Source organism: Propithecus coquereli, unplaced genomic scaffold (assembly GCF_000956105.1).
Source record: "Propithecus coquereli isolate 6110/MARCELLA unplaced genomic scaffold, Pcoq_1.0 Scaffold119, whole genome shotgun sequence".
Classification (NCBI taxonomy): Eukaryota; Metazoa; Chordata; class Mammalia; order Primates; family Indriidae; genus Propithecus; species Propithecus coquereli.
In genome coordinates this window covers 4,911,306-4,931,389 of record NW_012135969.1, presented here as the reverse complement: position 1 = coordinate 4,931,389, position 20,084 = coordinate 4,911,306, and the positions used below count along the sequence as shown (strand labels likewise).

Genomic DNA, 20,084 nt, shown 5'->3' with positions numbered 1-20,084 from the left:
CAGTCAACTGAAAATAGAAACAAAAAATTAGCCGGGCATGGTGGCACATGCCTGTAGTCCCAGCTACTCGGGAGGCTGAGGCAGGAGGATCACTTAAGCCCAGCAGTTTGAGGTTGCTGTGAGCTAGGCTGACGCCACAGCATTCACTCTAGCCCGGGTAACAAAGTGAGACTCTGTCTCAAAAACAAACAAACAAAAAAAACAAAGGTTCTGCTGCACACACTGTGCCCCCTCAAATGGAATGTTCATTTGCACTAGCTTTAGGTGCAAATAAGTGCCCACACTGCTCCAATCGCCACCCTTCCTTTTGTCTGTACTCCTGGCGAGCAGTGAATTCAATTTTTATTAAAGTTAAAGGGGCTCCCACTCTAGGTATAGGAGGGGCCCTACCCAACCAAGGTGAAAATGAGGGTTAGTAAGTACCTCAACGTCCCGCTTCAGTTTCTCCAGGAAGTTCTTTTTACTCTCCTCTCCCACATGCAGTTTCTGCCCTTCATTGAGGAAGTCGTTGTCTTTGAATGTTGGCAAGTCCTTGGCCTGGGAGAGCAATAGCAGTGTTAGGCTGGATAGGCCCGATTCATTCGCACCAGGGAGAATGAACTGTTCTGCTGAGAGCAATGGCACAGAAGGGGGAAGGGTCCTCAGCGCACAGACACTCAACCTGCTAAATCAACAGTGCAGGAGCCTGTAGTCCCAGGCTCAGAGCAGGCAGGGATGGCAAATACGTGACATTTATCAGACGATAAGTACTACCCAAAGGATTCCTTCCTACTGAGCCTGAACTACCCCAGGGCTCAGGCAGCCACAAACTGATTGAGGCTGGGCTATGACATGGAAATTATCTCCCATCCCAGCAGGACTATGAAGAACCTAGTGAGGCCAGAGGTAAAAGGCTAGAGACCAGGGCCTAGGCCTAGGATAAGGACAGGCAAGTGTGTAGCGACACAGAGCATTTCACGCTGATACACTGCACATCTGGGAGCCGGACTAGGGGCTGCAGAGGGGGAGTGACAGGATGGTCGACAGGAGTTGTTTCTGATTCCGAGTGACCCTTCCACACTTGCTCTGCACCAGCATACCTTCTCCTTGTCACTTGCTTCTCTGGCAACAGTAGAACCCTGAAAGGATAAGAGCCATCAGGAGAAGTCCAGCTGGGGCAAAGCCCGTTCAGCAAGCAAACACGCACCAGTCTTTGGGGACAGTCGGCAGGTGAACTCAAGAGGGCTGGTTAGAATCCTAGAGGGGCCAGGAGGCAGTAACTTGTTCACTTACTCTGTGTCACAGCCTACTTGGAGACTCTGACTACGTACAAGAACACATTGGGTGCTCGGCACACAGGACTGCACTGGAGAGACTCAGTCCCTGCCCTTGGGGCCCTTTCCTTCTAACAGGGAGACAGATATTAAGCAGTGGTTACACAAGTCATCAATTCATTCTGGTTCACAGCCACAAGTGTGTCCTTCTTGGTGTCTAGAAATGCACTTGTGCTGTCAGTCCATGGGGGCCTGGCCAGATGCCAGGGTGTGTGTGTCAGCACCACCTGCCCCCATCCTGCTGCCCATCCCACAGAGAGGAGTTGAAGAGCATTAATTGTTGCATAAATATGGTACCATTAGGACTTAAATAACCTCTTGTCACTGTCACCTGGACTTCAAACGGCCTTTGGTCCACAAGAATTGGGCCTATCCACTCTAGAGTTACCTGTCCATGCCAACACATATGCTCTGGCTTTCCCAATTAATGGAAGGTGGAGTAGTGGCCCTTCTAACCCAGCACCGGCAGACACAGAGCACTTTACCTTGAGGTCATACTTGCGATGTACGTTGAGCCGATGGCTGAACACATTCCTGGTAACTACCATGTAGGTTTCCACACCGTCCACAGTCAGGCGGTACATGCCCAGGAACTGTGGCAAAAGGGTGTTGCCATGACACTCCACTATAAACTAGAACAGAAAGGAGGAGAAGAAGGAAGGATAAGCAGCACGAAGGTGCCCTGGATGGATGGGGCTGTCCCCAGGCTAATATGCTCCCTGGGTTCTAACTTCTAGACTAGTGGTTTTCCAATTGGGTTCTGTGAGCAATAGGGGTTTCTCACATTTACGACAAGCAGCAGCCACCCCCGCGCCCTGTTCACACGGCAGAGTGAGCAGTGAGCTGAGCAGGCAGTGCAGAGTCCCTCTGGGTTCATATTATTGGAATCCCTTCGACCGAAGATTTTGCGCAAAATAGGATTCTACTGCAGGAAAATCACTGACCCATGCCTTGCACCCCCGCTGCCGGCCTGATATGGGAAAGCCAAGGGCAGGGGTGCAGAGGCGGGGCTGGATCCAGCTGTCTGGGAGAACAGAAAGGCTCCACACCCACAGCCCTCACCCATGACACGCCCCAGGGTTTCTCCTCTCACTCTCAAAAGACCAGAAGTTCCCTTCACCACTTCTTAGGTGCCCCAGAAATGAAGACTCAAGCAGGCTGAGAATAAGCACTCAGACAGTGCCACGGCACGCCCTACTTTCCTCGTGGACAGGGTCCAGATGAGTGGAGAGATGGAACGGGAAAGGAAACAACCCCACCAAGCTGACAGGACCTCTTTCAGAAGCAATGCAGCAGATGCCAGAGTGGGAAAACTTTCCAAGTGGGACTGAGTCAGCAATGTGCCTTCGTGTCTCCTTTTTTCTTTTTTAAAGGAGGCATTTCACCACATAGAAACACCGTCGCAGGAGAGGGCCCACTGCTTGGTTACTGGGAAGCATCTGCCATTACCAGAAAGGACCAACCCCTCCCGGAGAAGCTCCACTGGCCACCGGGGCTCTCTGCTCCCTCTTCCCACCCATCCTCCACAGCCCAGGCTTGGGACTCACCATACCTGGTGGTATTTCTTTAAGATGTTGTGCATCTCAGCCACATCCTCACTGGACACCGTCTTGATGACAAAGCGCCGGTCGTAGGTGGTGAGGAAACGTGTGCCACACCGGCCCTGGCTGTCACTGTTGATGGGGGCGCTGCGCGTCACTGAATTCTGATGGACCGAGACAAAAGCAGGCTGGGCTTGGCAGGGGAACCAGGATTCTGACTTTCACTCTGAGTCTTCTCTTATGGGCTGGATTGCTCAAAAGCCAACATCACTGAGACTGAGGGACTCCCAGATGGGACCTTACCCACCCCTTTCTCACAGGGTGTTCACATCCCCCTCTAAAATCTTCCTCTGGAGTGACCAGAGTCCTTCTCTTGCCACCTGCTCTTAATCCCAGAGTTTCCTTTCATTCTAATCCCAGAGAGCTATCCTACACACTAAAACTCTGCCTCAGATAGTAGGCGGTTTGGTTCTAATCCTGACCCTCAGATGCAATGACCTTGGGTGAGCCATTTAAATTCTCTACCCTGAGTCTCCTTATCTGGAAAACGAGGAGGCAGATCAGGCTGATTTTCATTCGGTCTCTTGGTGTGACAAAGACGAAGCTTAGGAAATACTGTATTTAAGAGGTCTAGCATAAAGAAGCAATGGAACAGTCGTCTCTTTTCCCTGTATTTACCCTGATGCTGGAAAACCCTTCCCAAGGCCAGGCACAGTGGCTCACACCTGTAATCCTAGCACCCTGGGAGGCCGAGGCGGGTGGATCGTTTGAGCTCAGGAGTTCGAGACCAGCCTGAGCAAGAGCGAGACCCCGTCTCTACTAAAACAATAGAAAGAAATTAGCTGGGCAAATAAAAATATATAGAAAAAATAAGCCGGGCATGGTGGCGCATGACTGTAGTCTCAGCTACTCTGGAGGCTGAGACAGGAGGATCGCTTGAGCCCAGGAGTTTGAGGTTGCTGTGAGCTAGGCTGATGCCACAGCACTCTAGCCCAGGCAACAGAGTGAGACTTTGTCTCAAAAAAAAAAAAAAAACCAACAACCCTTCCCAAAGCAGGAAGTTGGTCCTCATCTCTCTGCCTGACCCCTGTCCCCTCACCACAGCCTCCTGCATGGCTGTGTAGGGCTGGGAGGCGGTTCTGGGGAGCTTTCCTGGCTCTATCCCTGTGTCTCTTCAAGGCCCCACTTCCAACAGGATCAGAGAGCAGGAGAAACCTCAAGAGGTAGGGTGGGGGAAGGTGTGAGTCAACCAAAGGGATGTGTTCACCAAGCAGACCCCAGAAGACCTTTGGGAGGCAAGGCTGAGGGGAGATCCCATATGTCCCTGTTCCCAAGAAAACACACATGGGGATCTGTTTGCAGAAAAGCCTCCTCTCCCAGCCCTTTCCTCATCTCCTAATGAGGATCCTGTTCTTACCCCTCACCTAATGCCTCCTCATGAAACCCAGGCAGAGGAGGGAGCACCACCTTCATGGCAGAAACTGAAGTCTGAAGCAGTGAGGAGCTCTGGGAGTTCCTTGGGAAAGGTTCTAACTTTAAGTAGCACCCCCCAAAAGAGGGTGTCCCTCAATCCAGAAATATTGAATAGGCTACGTGACAGAGAGCCTGGCCCTTCTACCAGTTAAGACTCACGGGCTCCAAGCCCAGTTGGGAGGTCTAGCTCTGTCCCTGTCTCATGTCCAGGCAGCGTCCTCTGACTCTCTAGGTCACTGGTTGTCTAAAAGCACAGAGCCCCTCCTTGAACCCCATCCTCCCTGCCCTCATTTCAGTCTTGAGCACAGGCGTGTGCCGGCAAGGCTATCAGGGCAAAATGCAGACACTAAGAAGATGTGGTCAGACAGCCGAGGGGAGGGGAAGGAACCACAGTAAAGGGAAAACGAGCAACTTGGGGGTGCAACAGTGGTAAGAAGTTTTCAGGAAACTTCAAGCTCCAATCAGGTCATGAATTGGTTCAGGGTTCAGTCCTCACAGAGGGGGCTGGAGGAACCTCCCAGTACCTCTTAGACGTGGACACTCCTAGGCGTTCAAGCCCCTGGCATCTCCCCTCTTCCTCTCACATCCCCTTGCCCTCGGGACACTTGTCTGCGCATGCAGGCCTTCCAGTGCAGGAGAGAGGGGAGGGAGACTCTTACCCGAGGCCCGTTCTGCTTCTGTGAAGTACTCTGTGAAGGACTTACTGGGGTGGGGTGGAGGGACTATAGTGTTTGAAAAGATTTGGGCACCATTTTAGATGTCACTGTGCTATCTATCTACTCCTTTTTTCCCCACAGACAACTGAAAGCTACATTTCTTACTGCTATAAAATTCTCCCTTCTTTACTACCAGGCTGTCTGCCAGGGGAAGAAGGCCCCAGGAGAGGTGCAAGGTGGTGAAGCGACAGAAACCACGGACTATAGTCAGATAAAATGTCTCTGATATTGGGATTGAATCCTCCTAACAGGCCTGTGGCCTCTGTGACATTATCAACCCCTGAAGGGGGCAGCTGCCCTGACATGCCTACCCTCCCTCCCACCACCAGGAGAGGGGACAAGTTTAGGAGGTGACACTCATACCTGGCAAGAGGTTACACTACCCTTGAAGTCTTCCTTTTCTAATCTGTCTTATCTGCTTTAAGAGGCCTCATCTCTCGCTGGCAACAACTCTCTTTTAATTCAAACTATGAAGGAGAAGGGTTCTTCTGCCTAGACTGGGAATGCCAAACTAAAGTGAAGCAGCTTCCTCAGAGCCCTCTCCCTCCCGCAGCGCTCCCTCCCAGCGCGAGGGCCCGAGCCGAGAGGCATCCTCAGAAGCGCTTCCAAAGCACTCGCCCTCCACGGGCCTGTGCCAGGCCGAGACTGCCTGGGCTGGGGCATGACAGGGAGACATAGCACGAGAACTGCAGACACTTTTTGTCCTCTGCTTGTCCTGTGGCTTCCTGACCCCACTCCACTCCCTAACCCTCTGATTTTGCCATGACACCCCGTACCTGGTAATCCTGATCATCAATCCCAAACCTCTCCCGAAGATTTCGGAACACCATGGGGCAGTACTCCTTAAACTTAAAGCGGCTGGGGAGGTTCTCCCTAGGGAAAAGCAGAGACATGTCTTCGTGAACTGCCCCTTGCTCACCTCAATTCTGACTTCGCAACACCTCAGAGTGTGGTCCGCAGATCACCTGGATCTGACAGTCTGCCAGGCTTAAAATGTAGGTCTGTGGGCTCCAGGAATTCTGGAAGTGAGTTTGGAAATCTGCATTTTTAACAAACATTCCAGGTGATTCTGAGCATGTAAAAGTTTAGAAACTTTGTGTTCACTTTGTAAACATCAGTGCAGCTGTATACTTATGATTTGTGGTTTTTGTTTGTGCGTTTTCCTTCAATAAAACTTAATGGAGAAAACTCTCACCCACTGGGCAGTGAGAATGAGTGTCGGCGCCACCTCGCAAGCACTGTACTTGCTATGGGTGGGCGGCTGCATGTGAACGTCTGCTGTGAGGTCAATATCAGTCTGATTGCTATAGGGAAAGACCTGTCTCATCGAATGGCTCCTTTCCTCTGGGGACCTTCCTATCGAAACATCATGAAGATGGTTACATACAGGAAGTCCTGCTCTGGGCTTCCACTGGGATGTAGCAAGAAGGTGCCTTAGATTGAAGAGGCCCTCAGTCAATTGACTGGGATCCCAGAGCCTTGTTTGCTGGCTGCTGGCAGCAATTTCCACTGTCCCCACTCCTTAGCCAATCGACAGACTCCCAGAAAGAGAGAGAATCACCTGGAAATGATGGCTCCTACCAGTCCCCCATCTCTACAATGGCCACCCTGCTTAGGGACTCCCTTTCGGAAATACATCCCTCTGACTACTCCGGGACGACAGACTTCAAGGAAGTAAAAAGAAATGGCTTCTCATGAAGGAAGGAGCCTAGTCTACCTCATTTACCCCATCTGCTAGTAAATAGCACTATAGTCTAATGAACAGCACACAAACAGTTGCTGAAAGGACAAAAGGAATAAAGACAAAAGGAAATGAGACACTGGGTGTGCTCCGCTTTGCCAAGATGTCAAGGTGGTAGAACTTCACCAGCGGCCACAGACCCTGAACTGGGTAATGGTGTAATGCCCACTGCGGGAGCCCTGACCCCTGGGACAGAACAACCTCCTTTCCCACCTCTGAGTTGAGGGCTGCCTCTCCTTCCTTACGTGGCCACTTAGCAGGTAGCAGTTATAGAGACAGACGGCTTCTAGAACAAGATCTTACTTACTACCGCAGAGGGAGGCCCCTAAAGAACATTCTCCAATCAATCTTCTCCTCTGGGCTAACAGTCTGGGAATGGGGGGGTGACAGAAACCAGCTGCAGAGGTGGTGGGGACAGTGGGACAGTGGAGGATGGAACCAGGATTCACATGCAGAAAAGAGGAGAGTGTGAGCAGCAAATTGTTCCTGGGGTGACCTGCAGTGGGATGAACAAACAAGGCCTCCAAAGGGCTTAGAGCAGGCCCCACGCTGTGCCAGGTGAGATGGCTGCTGGCATGTCTCCAACAACGTCTGAGGCGACCTTCTGACATTGGTGCTAATCCAAGAAGCCACAACAAACAAAAATGGGAAGAGTTATTTGGGTAGTGCCCTCGAGCACCATGCTCAGCCACTTGTTTATAGACCAGAATTAGAGAAATGAGCTTGGCTGCATCCCAGGCCAGAAACACGCCCAGCAGCTTCCCACCTCAGACTAAGATCAAGATAGGGCCGCTGCTGCAGCCTCACGCTAGACAGCTCAGCTCCTGAGCAGCTCACTTCTACCTGAGCTGGCCCTAGGTGCATCACCCTGGGCCCAGCCACACGCCCCAGGGGACACTGGAGGTAGGCTGATAAAGGGGTGAGGTGACAAGACAATGTGAGGGGAGAGGCACATAATGAATGCATTTTTTCAGCCAGTTTGTCAGCTGTGTGATCCAAATGTTGCTGTCACACCCTACCAGGTGCTGGCTTGGCCCCTGCTTCCCGCCATCGCCATTGTAGACAACTTACTTATTAAAGAGATGATTGTCCACCTTGATCTTGCTGTAGGCTTTGAAGTCATCTGGCATTAGCATGACAGGGACTGGGACATTGCTCAGCTCATTGATCTGCAAAGCAAGGAGAAAGTGAGGTTCTCAGCCAGGAGGCCACGTGCCTCAGAGAGACAATATGCTACAATGCGGATGTCACCATCTTTCTAAAAACATGTCCATAGATTCCCTCTTTATCTCTGCTCTTCTCTCCAAATAAGTTCCCAGCTTCATCTCTACCCACTTAAATTCTCCCCATCCAATAAGGTCCAGCTCAAAAGGCACCTTGAGCTTTCCAAAATTCTCTAGACCATAAATACGCTTTCCCGTCTTGGGATTCCTGAAGCATCGTCTGTGTCTATCTTCTGCCCATCTCACAGCCTCGTTCATATTGGAGTTAATGCTTATAAACTTCATGCTCCTGCTGGACTTAAACTAGGTAATACCATACTACTTATCTTTCTAAACAAAGATCATCTAACTAATCTTTGAGGGTTCCATCGTTCTTGGAACCCTTGGAACAGTTTAAATGGTTTAAACTATGACTTGCGCATGGCAGGTATTCAATATATATTCGTCAAATGCAATAATAAATGTCCCCCAACCTAAGTGGGTATTATTAATAATTAAAAGTAAAACAAAACAAAGCAATAATTAAGGCTTTTGAACCTCTTCATACGTATTGTGGATCACTCAAGAAATTAGCTCAAGGCAGAAAAAAAGCTGGATGGGTTTGTGTGGGTGTGTAACTCATATCCCTAAAGGATTAAATTTAAAGTAAGCCAAAAGAGGTAGAAATCTGGCCATTGGTCCACTCTGACCTTCCTGATGAAAGCTGGGCCAGTTCCCGATGCCATGGCCTGCCTTATGCTGAGCTGGGGGAGATGTGGCAGGGGGCTCTGTCCCTGCTACAAACAAACCTTCTCATTGTCTTTCGCCCCCTTCAGGGAGCTGGATCCTGGACAGGGAGCTGGTTTCCCACTGGCACAGGGCTGAGAGGGCAGATTCTGCCCTTCCCCACCCTCAGTTTAGCCAATTAGTGGTCTAATTAGCCACAGATGTCCTCTCCTAGCATAGCAGAGTATTTGACATTTGACCCTCAACCCAGTTGCCACTAATGCATTCAGGATTTACAGAAGAAACCCTAGTCCTGACTTAATGGATTGGGGGGGAGGGTGCATGGCCTTGTGTCTCCCAGACACTTTCCTTGCAAATCCTATTATCTCAATGAGGCCCCAGGTGGCAGTGAGGGAATAACCCAGAGTCATTAAGACTCGACCGGGAGCATAAATAGGGGAAATGGCATTTAATTTGCTGCCCCTTTTATGCTCCAAACCTTTTTTATTTAGAAATGTCAGAGGATGGAAGTTCAAATTAGTGCAATAAATGGACTGGGGAACCATACCTTCCCACTGTTGGTAAAAAATCTAATTTACTCATGGGGAAATTAAGGAAAGTGTAGGAGTGCATGTACGTGAAGAGGGGAGGGGGGTAGTATTATAAGTTGGCAGAGGAGAAGATAATAAACTGCTGGCAAAAACCAACTGGCTGAGACATAAGAGTATATCCTGTGTAATTCCACAGTGTATCCTGTGAAATTCTAGAACAGGAATCTATAGTGAGAGAAATCAGACAAGTTGCATGGGTAGGTTGGCGGGGGGCGGGGGGACTGAGTGTGAAGGAATATGGGAAGTATGATTCTAGGGCGATAGAAATGTTCTATATTTTGTTTGCAGTGATGGTTACATGGGTATACACATTTGTTGAAACTCATCAAACTGTACACTTAAAATGTGTGCATTTTATTGTTATGTAAATTATTCCTCAATAGAGTTGATTTTTAAATTCCCAGCATCCAAGTCTGTGATGCCCTTCATAGGCCAAAACCCTCCCAAAAGCCCAAACAACAACAAAAAAAAAACACCAAAAAAGAGCCATGTCGGTTCCCATTCCAGGGGGTTGCTCACAAGAGAACTTGATTTTCAAATCTGTGCCTACAGAGGAAACCATTCCACTTCCTTGTTTTTCTGCCAACAGAAACAATTCATGGTGGCTGTCCCATTTCCTTTTTCCTGGCATATCAAGCCTGGCTCGGACAGTTAAAGCAGAAATAGAGACAAAGAGTCCAGGGCTCTTATGCAATTCTGCCTTTTCTAGCTCCTACCTCCATGCTAGAAAGAACATACCACTGGCTCAAATCGGATGGTTTTATACCAAGACTTTATAGTATTGCTACAAATCAATTCTGAGTTAGTCCAAGATCCAAATTCTCTGCCAAAGCTGGCTTGATATTAGAAGAACTAGAAAAGACTAAAACACTTGCTTGAGAGGGATCAGTTGCCCCTTAGCCAGGATGAATTATTCTAACAAGAACTATTTGGGAATGTTCTATTCACTAATTCTTTGTGTAACTCTTAGTGCAGCACAGTTTAAATGGTTTAAACTAGTAAATTTTTAGTTCTCACTTCATCCGTATTCTTTTTTTTTTTGGAGACAGAGTCTTGCTCTGTCACCTAGGCTAGAGTGCAGTGGCATCATCATAGCTCACTGCAAACTCAAACTCCTGGGCTCAAGCGATCCTCCTGCCTCAGCCTCCTGAGTAGCTGGGACTATAGGTGCACACTACCACACCGGTTAATTTTTTTATCTTTAGTAGAGACGGGTCTCGCACTTGTTCAGGCTGGTCTCAAACTTCTGAGCTCAAGTGATCCTCCCACCTCAGCCTCCCAGAGTGCTAGGATTACAGGCCACCACGCCTGGCCTCACCTCTATTCTTGATTATACAACCCAACAGCAGGACATTTTTAACTCAGATAATATATTGGTGAACAATTCATATATCTTAACTAGATAGACTCACCCCTCACTTCCACTAGACCATATGTAGATGATTCACTCTAGGGATTAGCTATACTATTTTTTTTAATTGTGCTAAATTTTATATCCCAGAGAGTTCTATTCCATTTCAATTGAACAGTACTGCCTGAAATATCTGCTTCATTCTGTGTGAGGGGTGTGTGTGGGACGAGAGGGATGCAAGGGGGGAAAGTGTTGTACACAAGAAAGAAATAGGAGGCTTATAATCTTTTCATGGAGCTGAGACAACCCATGACACAGTGAAACCTGAAGTCAAAGCAGTACACAATGAAGGGAGAATCCAGGGATAGAGACATCAAGAATGGCAGAGGTTCAGAAGAGGATGAGACTGGTATGGTCAGAGGGGCAGACTCCCAGTCCTCACACAGACTAGAAACAGGCACCTAATATCGTTCCTGGTATTGCCAAGAGCACTTGACACTAGAAGAACCTAAAATAAGATCATGTTACACTCCTGCTTACGAATCTTCCATGGTTCCTCATCAACCTCAGGGTAAAGTTTTAGCTGCTTAGCCTGACGTTCAAGGCCTTTCCTGGCCAGGTGCGGTGGCTCATGCCTGTAATCCTAGCACTCTGGGAGGCCGAGGCAGGAGGATCGCTCGAGGTCAGGAGTTTGAGACCAGCCTGAGCAAGAGCAAGACCCCAGCTCTACTAAAAATAGAAAGAAATTATTTGGACAACTAAAAATATAGAAAAAATTAGCCGGGCATGGTGGCGCATGCCTGTAGTCCCAGCTACTCGGGAGGCTGAGGCAGGAGGATTGCTTGAGCCGAGGAGTTTGAGGTTGATGTGAGCTAGGATGACGCCACGGCACTCTAGCCCGGGCAACAGAGCGAGATTCTGTCTCAAAAAAAAAAAAAAAAAAGTGTTTTTAAAAAAAAAAAAGGCCTTTCCTGCTCTGGTTCAGACTCTGCCAAACTTCTATTCAATTTACTTCTACTCAATACATGAAGGGCCTTACTATATGCTAATACTGTGCCAAAAGCTGGGGATAAAAAAAAAAAAAAGACGTCTTTGTACAGCTAGGAAGACAGACAATGAATAACGAACATAATGTGATGAGTGCTGTAACTAAGTTATGTATAAAGGGAGATGGAAAAACGGATTAAGAGATGATTGATTCTGCCTGGGAATAGGGTTGGTTGCTAGAGGAAGCTACAGAGAAATACAGGCCTAGGACAGTAGTTCTCCAAAACATGAGAGGAAAGGAATCCCAGTCCATGCGAACAGTCGGAACTAAGCCTCAGAGCTGTGAAAGTATACTGCCCACTGCAGGAATGGTGAGTGTGTGTGCAGGGGTGGGGGTGGGATAGAGGGCAGCAGCGCAGGACAAAGATAATGAGTGGGGAGAGAGAATTCAGGAAAGATAGGTGAACAGTCTAGTACAATATCAATAAATAACGGCTGCTTCCATTTAGTGAATACCTACAAGTGGTCGGTGCTTTATATCATTACATATTATACTATACATCACACGTATACAACATATATTCTCAATATTTTTTTTTTTGAGACAGAGTCTTGCTCAGTTGCCCTGGGTAGAGCACAGTGGCGTGATCATAGCTCACTGCAATCTCAAACTCCTGGGCTCAAGTGATCCTCCTGCCTCAGCCTCCCGAGTAGCTGGGACTATAGGTGCATGCCATGACACCTGGCTAATTTTTCTATTTTTAGTAGAAATGGGGTCTTGCTCTTGCTCAGGCTGGTCTTCAACTCCTGTGCTCAAGCGATCCTCCTGCCTCGGCCTCCAAGAGTGCTAGGATTACAGGCGTGAGCCACCACGCCTGGCCATAACATATATTCTGTTCTCTACTATTATTTCTAATAGTTAATAGTCGCTTAAGGCCAGGTGCAGTGGCTCACGCCTGTAATCCTAGGACTCTGGGAGGCCGAGGCAAGAGGATCACTTGAGCTCAGGAGTTCGAGACCAGCCTGAGCAAGAGCGAGACCCCATCTCTACTATAAATAGAAAGAAATTAGCCAAACAACTAAAAATAGAAAAAAAAAATAGTCGCTTAAAGTATTACTAATCTGACTTTGTAAAAGAGGTTCAGAGAAGCTGAAACCTTACTGAAAATCACTGAGACAGTACACGCAGAGATAGCATTTGATCCCAGGTCTGTCTGATGCCAAAACTTGGGCTGTGCAGTCCTTCCTACGCATACCTATCTTGCCTAAGGTAGTGTTTTCCATTCCTTGCTTCTGTACTAATAACCCTGCAAGGAAAGCATTATGCTCATTTTATAGGAAATGAAAATGAAGTTCAGCAAAAAAATTATTGCTCCAAAGCATACTATTAATAAGGGGCAGAGCCCGGGTTTGAACTTAAGTTTGCCCATTGTGTAATAAATTGGACTTAACTATGCAGACAAGGGGAAGCCCTCTCAGGTTTAAGTCTGGGAACTCACACAACGAGATGGGTGATACAGAAAAGTAATTCTGGGATAAAAATCAAGTAAGGATTGGAAGCAAGACCATTCATAAGGCCATTACAACATTTCAGGTGATAAGACAGTAAGAAGAGAACGGGCAAAGCTAAGAGAATCATCCAAGAGCTGGCTAAATGACACTTCTTGTGTGAGTCTCCCTCAGGTTGAATTAACTACTCATTTCTTTGTGCATCTTTATGTCCCAATATCACATTGACTTGGGTAATTACTTGTTTACGTGTCTGATTACTCCACTAGGCTGTGAGTCCCCAGAAAGCAGAGCTACTGTATCTCACCCATTTTTATGTCCTTAGCACAATGACTGGCACACAGTAGTTGTTCAACAAACATCGGAAGGAGGAGGGATGGACAGAAAAAAGAGGGAGACGGGGACTAACACTAGGATAAAAAGAGAAAAAAAACAGCAAGGCTGGTATGACCATGCCTAAGGTTCATGCCTGGAGGATGGGATAGAAGGTTAAGGTTAGCTACTGAGGCTATGACCAGACTGTAGAGAGTCTTAAATGCCAGGGAGAGAAGAATAACTTTATCTGGTAAACAAAAGGGAGCGACTAAAATTTTGAAGCACAAAAAGTTGTGACTAAAGCAATGTTTTAGGAAGATGTGGCCGATCTCGTTCACCTTCAGCAGGATTACACTTGTGGAATGCAAACTCATTCAAATACCAGGCTAAACACAACACATGAGGAAGGTAAATCTGGATGTGAGGGCAATCTAGCTGCAACATCTGTCACCCACTGATGGTCAGGGTTGATCTGGCCGATTTGGCTGACCAGGCAGGTGTCCCCTTCCTCCCTCGCCACTCCATGTATGTCCCTCCCAAAGCTGTATGCTCAGTGGAAGAGGATGACCTTCCTTGACAGAGAAGGACCATTCTTCAGTCAAGGGTACATGAGCAGCTACGCTTCCCTGTTAGAACCTCCAAACATACTCTCGAAGAAGGTAAATCTGTTGTATTTCATGTCATGTAAGTGGGTTCTGGATTATCCACATGATTAACTCCATGAGCCATCAGCATAAATAACGAGGAGGTTAAACAAGTTGAGTAAGAAACAACTTCGGAGCAGAGAGCTCACTCTATAAGATCTGACTGGAGACGAAAATGCAGTAGGTAGTTCTAGTCTGGTGAACTTCTGTGTCCAGAAGCCTCCACTTCCCTGTGTGACCTTCCTAGGAATTTTCACCCAGGAGGCCTGGGCCAGGCATGCAGGTTTCCAGACCTGTCTGGGGCTCTGCCAATGGCTCAGCCATGGGTTGACCACCACCAGCAATCGTTACCTGCCACCATCAGAAAACATGATGTGCTGGAAACACACTCCCAGGACCAAGGAGGTCCAAGCAAGACATGAAACTCCAAAGAGGAGAAGACAAAGAAGAGAGGGCCACAAGAGCCAACAAATCTACTCCTGTGTTTATTCCTCCTTTTCACATCTTGGTTTTTCTTCTGCTGCTGTCTGAGTCCCACTGTTCTCTGTGAGGTGGGAAGACCTGCTAAGGGACAAATTCATCCAGAGGCCTCCTAGAGCAGGAATTTACTAAAGATGTTTAAAGCAACAGGGCAAGGAAAAAAAGGTAGGCAAAGGAGGTCTGGGGTCTGCATTAAACAAAGAAAAAGTGTGGACAGAATGGGGGTGGAATGTAGGAGAGGAACTGAGCAGACTTAAGAATGAATCTGTCCCTCTCACCATACACAAAAATGAACTCAAAATGGATTACAGACCTAAATGTAAGCTAAAACTATATATACTGCAGCACTATGCACAGAGCCAAGACATGAAAAAAACTTAAATCCATCAACAGATGGATAAAGAAAATGTGGCATACACATACAATGGAATACTATTCCATCTTTTAAAAATAAAGGAAATTCTGCAGTATGCAACAACATGGATGAACCTTGAGGTCATTATGCTCAGTGAGATAGACCACTGACAGAATGACAAATACCGCACGATTCCCCTTATATGAGGTATCTAAAACTGTCAAATTCATAGAAACAAAGAATGGAATGGTGGTTGCCAGAGGTTTGGGGAAGGGGAAATAGGGAGTTAATAATCAATAGGCATAAAGTTTCAGTTAAGCAAGATGAATAAGCTCTACAGATCTGCTGTGTATCATTGTACCTATAGTCAACAACATTGCATTGTACACGTCAAAATTCATTAGGAGGGTAGATCTCATATTAAGTGTTCTGACCATAAAAATTTTTTTAGGCTGGGCATGGTGGCTGACACCTGTAATCCTAGCACTCTGGGAGGCCAAGGCGGGAGGACTGCTTAAGGCTAGAAGTTTGAGACCAGCCTGATCAAGAGCAAGATCCGGTCTCTACAAAAAATAGAAAAATTAGCCGGGCATGGTGAAACATGCCTGTAGTCCCAGCTACTCGGGAGGCTGAGGCAGGAGGATCACTTGAGCCCAGGAATTTGAGGCTACAGTGAGCTATGATGATGCCACTGCACTCAAGCCTGGGCAACAGAGCAAGACTCTGTCACTGAAAAGAAAAGAAAAAAGAAAAAAGAAAATTTTAAAAGAGCTAAAACCATAAAACTCTTAGAAGAAAATATAAAAGTAATCTTTATGACCCTGGGTTAGGCAAAGCCTTCTTAGATATGATACCAAAACCATAAGCAACAAAAGAAAAATAGATAAATTGGACTTTGTTAAAATTAATAACTTGAACTTCAAAAGATACCATAAAGAGGCCGGGCGCGGTGGCTCACGCCTATAATCCTAGCTCTCTGGGAGGCCGAGGTGGGCGGATTGTTTGAGCTCAGGAGTTCGAGACCAGCCTGAGCAAGAGCGAGACCCCGTCTCTACTAAAAAAAGAAAAAAATTTATTAATTGGACAACTAAAAATATATAGAAAAAATTAGCCGGGCATGGTGGCGCATGCCTGTAGTCCCAGCTACTCGTGAGGCTGAGGCAGGAGGATTTCTTGAGCCCAGGAGTTTGAGGTTGCTGTGAGCGAGGATGACACCATGGCACTCTAGCCTGGGCAACACAGTGAGACTCTGTCAAAAAAAAAAAAAAAAAAAAGATACCATAAAGAAAATGAAAAAGACAACCCAATGAATGGGATATTTTTAAATTATATATCTGATAAGGGACTTGTATCTAGAATATAAAAAGAACTCTTACAACTCAATAATAAAAAAACAACTAAATTTAAAAATAGGCAAAAAAAATTTTGTTAAGTGAGCAAAGGATTTAGTAGTCATTCTCCAAAGAAAACATACAACGGCCAATAAGCACATAAAAAGATGTTTAACATCATTAGCCATCAGGGAAATGCAAATCAAAATCGAAATGAAATACCATTTCACACCCATTAGAATGGCTATAATAAAAAAGACAGACAATAACAAGTGTTGACAAGGATGTGGAGGAATTGGAACCCTCACACACTACTGGTAGAAATGTAACCATTGTACAGCCACTTTGGAGAATAGCTTGGCAGTATCTCAAATGGTTAAATATAGAGTGACCATCAACTGCTCCTATTCTTGTGATCCCCATGATGAGTGTTCACACATACCTGGTTCCTAAATTGGCCAAAAAATATCAAGCCAGGTCTGCCTCCCCTGGTCTCCATGCTCCTTTCTGAAGCCATCTCTTCCCTAATTCCATACCCTCTGAAATGCATTTCATACACTAAAACACTAGTTTTCTCTTTTTACTAGTTCTCCCCTTAACAGTATAAAGTCTTCTGATTTTTCTCTTTGTTTCCTACATACTCTTCCTCTACAAAATCCACGGACTGCATCTCTCGTGCATGAGAGCAGCTCCTGTGACAACACTGTGTTCAAAGGCCTCTCTTTCTCTTTTTCCACCTAGAAGTAAACCAACCACCTCATGAGGGGGTAACTGACTTTTGCTGTAGATAAAGACATATCCATCCTTCATGTATGATACACCATTAGCCATAGACTAACATGCCTGAATTGGTGAGAAACTAAAGAATCACAGAAAGGGTGATATCTGAAACCTCAGATGGCAAAAAGTGGCAACAGCAGGCTTCTGTAGGAAAGGAACCTCCAAGAAAGGCCAGGAATCCACCAAGAACAATATGGTCCTAATCCCCTAGACTTACGGTCCCCAACCCCTCCCCCCGCTGCCCGGCTGTGCCCGGTACCAGTCCGTGGCCGGTTAGGAAATGGGCCACTTATCACCGCCTGAGCTCTGCACCACCTTTCCCACAACCATGACACCTCACCCCCTACCCCCATCCATGGAAAAACTGTCTTCCATGAAACCGGTCCCTGGTGCCAAAAAGGTTAGGAACTGCTGCAAATTACAAGATGTTACACTCTTCTTCTGGGCAGATATCTCCATTTCCCAGATGGACACTGAAGTTCTAGAGCTTACTGCAAGGCAGGATGAAGCAAAAAAACTTGGGACTAACTGACATCAAAGTTCAGCCTGTCCAGGGCAGTGGCACTAAGTGCTTTTCCCTTGAGGTGCCTGCTCATTATGCCCAGAGGCATGGCTCTTGCTTAAAGTCAATGCCTTTCCAGCTAGCACCCTAAACAAACTTTTATCTTAAGTGAGTGAAAAAAGAAGGTGACCACTTTGTCCAAGAGAGTAGGAATCACAGGTACCTCCTCTGCCACTGAGAGGCTTCCATCAGATGCCTACGTCTGGACAGACTCACTGCCTATCTGGACCCCAAGCACCACACACACTCCCAGGACCTGGCACGCATGGGCACATAACCCAGAGTAAACATCTAGGTTTTCTAAGAAGACTATAATTCCCACCTATCCTGAGACTTGGCTGAGAGAGAGGAAGAAGAACAGGGGCAAAGAAAACAAGACTTGCCACTCAGGCACCACCATTAGCTGACACAGCCCCACAGTGCTGGACAATGAGCTACACCTCTTGCTGTGACCACAGGCAAGCTAACCCTCCACCTGGGACCTCCGTTTCTCCATGTGTAAAATAAGGGACACAAGGTTCCTTCTGGCTAACTATAATATTCCTGACCGGCCTCTACCACTTCTCTACACAGATAAGATGCTTTCTAGTGATAAGCAGGATGCAGAACAAAATCAAAAAGTGACTTCCAGAAAGGGACACGGGGTTCACATTTTAATGACCCAGTTTCCCTAGAAATGTTGCCCCTGAGGCAGCAGGAGGCAGGAATAACAACCTTGTGCTGGACTGCTGGCCCGAAGCAGCTCCTAGAGGTCTGGGCATTACACCAGTGGTACTCTCTATCTACCCTGGCCAGACCCTCATTAACTCCAGTGAGGATATTGAAAATAGTAACCTGCCCAAGACAAAGAAACCAACAAAGACCTCACCAAGCACATGTGCTTTTCTATACTGGATGTAAAGATCTGAAACCTTAGCTCAGAGAATGGTTCATCAATCTCCACCTAAAGGCACCTCCAGCTCCTCTACCAAAGCAAAGCAAAGTCTTACTGGCCCTCTTTGTCATAATCTGGACTTGTGGGCAATTTCAAGGACTCAAAAAAGTCAGGGAGCCTAAAGAATTGAAATCCACAGGAAACCCAAGCTTGATCTTCCTAAATCCAAACTTTTAGTTGGTGAAACTGGTGTTTCAGGTTCTTTTATTTCCTCTGTTCCTTCCTAGCATAGGGACTCACAAAGAAATAGTCAGAAGGCAATAAGCAAGTGGTTGGAAGAGGAAGAAGAAAGACCCTAAACAAACAGCACATAAACAGAGTCAACCAGCTCAAACACCGTGTCAACTCCAACTTCCTGGCAGAAACTGTTAACAATCTCAAAGCACCCCAAGAATCCAAGGGACCACTCTCTCATCTAGGACAATAATCACCATGTGTCATCACACACTTGGGGACCATACAATACACACTTGGGGACCATGCCATACATTAGAAGTCAACTTCTTTGATGTGAACACCACAGGAAAATACCAGAAGACACATTATTTCTACTATGACTAGTCCCTCCTTACAATCAGGCCTCCCCTTCTCTCAGATGGCTACATTCTCTCTTGTCCCTAACCAGGGAGATCCTGGTAAAGTGTCTGTGGTTCAAGGAAGCCTTTGCTTCTCCAGTTGATACATCTTGTTCAAGAAAAAAAAGGAAACCCAGGGAGGATTTCCAGAACCAGGAGTAAGGAGGCCTGGAGGATGGGAAACTTTGAACAGCCACACACACTAAACGACAAGAAATAGAGGACTATTCAAGCAGGCCAATGCCACTTGCCATGTCACCTGGACAGTGAGCTGGCAGCCCGCTGTAAGGAACAAGGGGGGAATACACATGCAACTAACAGGGTGAGGAGAGAAGAGAGGGAGAGGGGATGAAAGCGATTCCACTGCACCCAGGCCTTCCCCTCTGCGCTCCAGGGGCTGCCCGAAGCGAGCACATCAGACGCAGGAAGCCAGAGGGGCTGGAGGGAAGGGAAGCAGGCGACAGCATACCATGGAGACACCAGGCCTCGCGTGGCGCGCGGGGAGTGCACACCGGGCCGGACGGCGTGCAAGGGTGGGGTGGGCGTGCAAGTGGCTTGGCAAGGGGTAGCAGGCGTCACCGGCAGGGCCCGCGGGGCGAGGGCACGGGGCTGCGGGGGGCGTGGGAGCGCTCTGGGCCACGCTCGGAGGGACGCGCGCAGGGAGCTGGTTACCGTGTGGTTCACCCCCCACATCAGGACGCTGAGGATCGGCTCGCTGGCCCGGAATAGCTTCACTTTCTGGCACACGAAATGCTTCTTCTTGGTCTTGGTCTTGCTGGCGCTGAGCGGCGCCACCGCCACCGCCGTGGTGCTGGTGCAGTTGGACGACATGCCCGGGGCGGCGGCGGCGGCGGCGAAAGGGGGGGCGGCGGAGACAGCGCACAAGCCAGCGGCCCCAGGCCTCCCCCGGACCGATCCCCACCCCCGCTCCCTCACCG

General features: G+C 47.6%; 1 protein-coding gene across 4 annotated transcripts in view; it reads right to left on the bottom strand.

Annotated features, from left to right (window-relative positions):
* PIP4K2B (phosphatidylinositol-5-phosphate 4-kinase, type II, beta) overlaps nucleotides 1-20,078 on the bottom strand; it is a 28,070-nt gene extending 7,992 nt beyond the window's left edge. For all 4 annotated transcript variants that reach the window (XR_001138247.1, XR_001138246.1, XR_001138248.1 and 1 more), the window contains exons 1-7: nucleotides 19,819-20,078; nucleotides 7,856-7,953; nucleotides 5,820-5,916; nucleotides 2,866-3,018; nucleotides 1,799-1,945; nucleotides 1,080-1,118; nucleotides 424-537 (exon numbers count right to left, since the gene is read on the bottom strand). Coding sequence is in view for 1 of the 4 variants with exons in the window: in XM_012662840.1 (XP_012518294.1) it covers nucleotides 424-537; nucleotides 1,080-1,118; nucleotides 1,799-1,945; nucleotides 2,866-3,018; nucleotides 5,820-5,916; nucleotides 7,856-7,953; nucleotides 19,819-19,977 (807 nt within the window). In the remaining 3 variants the exon portion in view is untranslated. The remainder of the gene's footprint in view (nucleotides 1-423; nucleotides 538-1,079; nucleotides 1,119-1,798; nucleotides 1,946-2,865; nucleotides 3,019-5,819; nucleotides 5,917-7,855; nucleotides 7,954-19,818) is intronic.
* Between the last annotated feature and the right edge of the window lie 6 nt (nucleotides 20,079-20,084).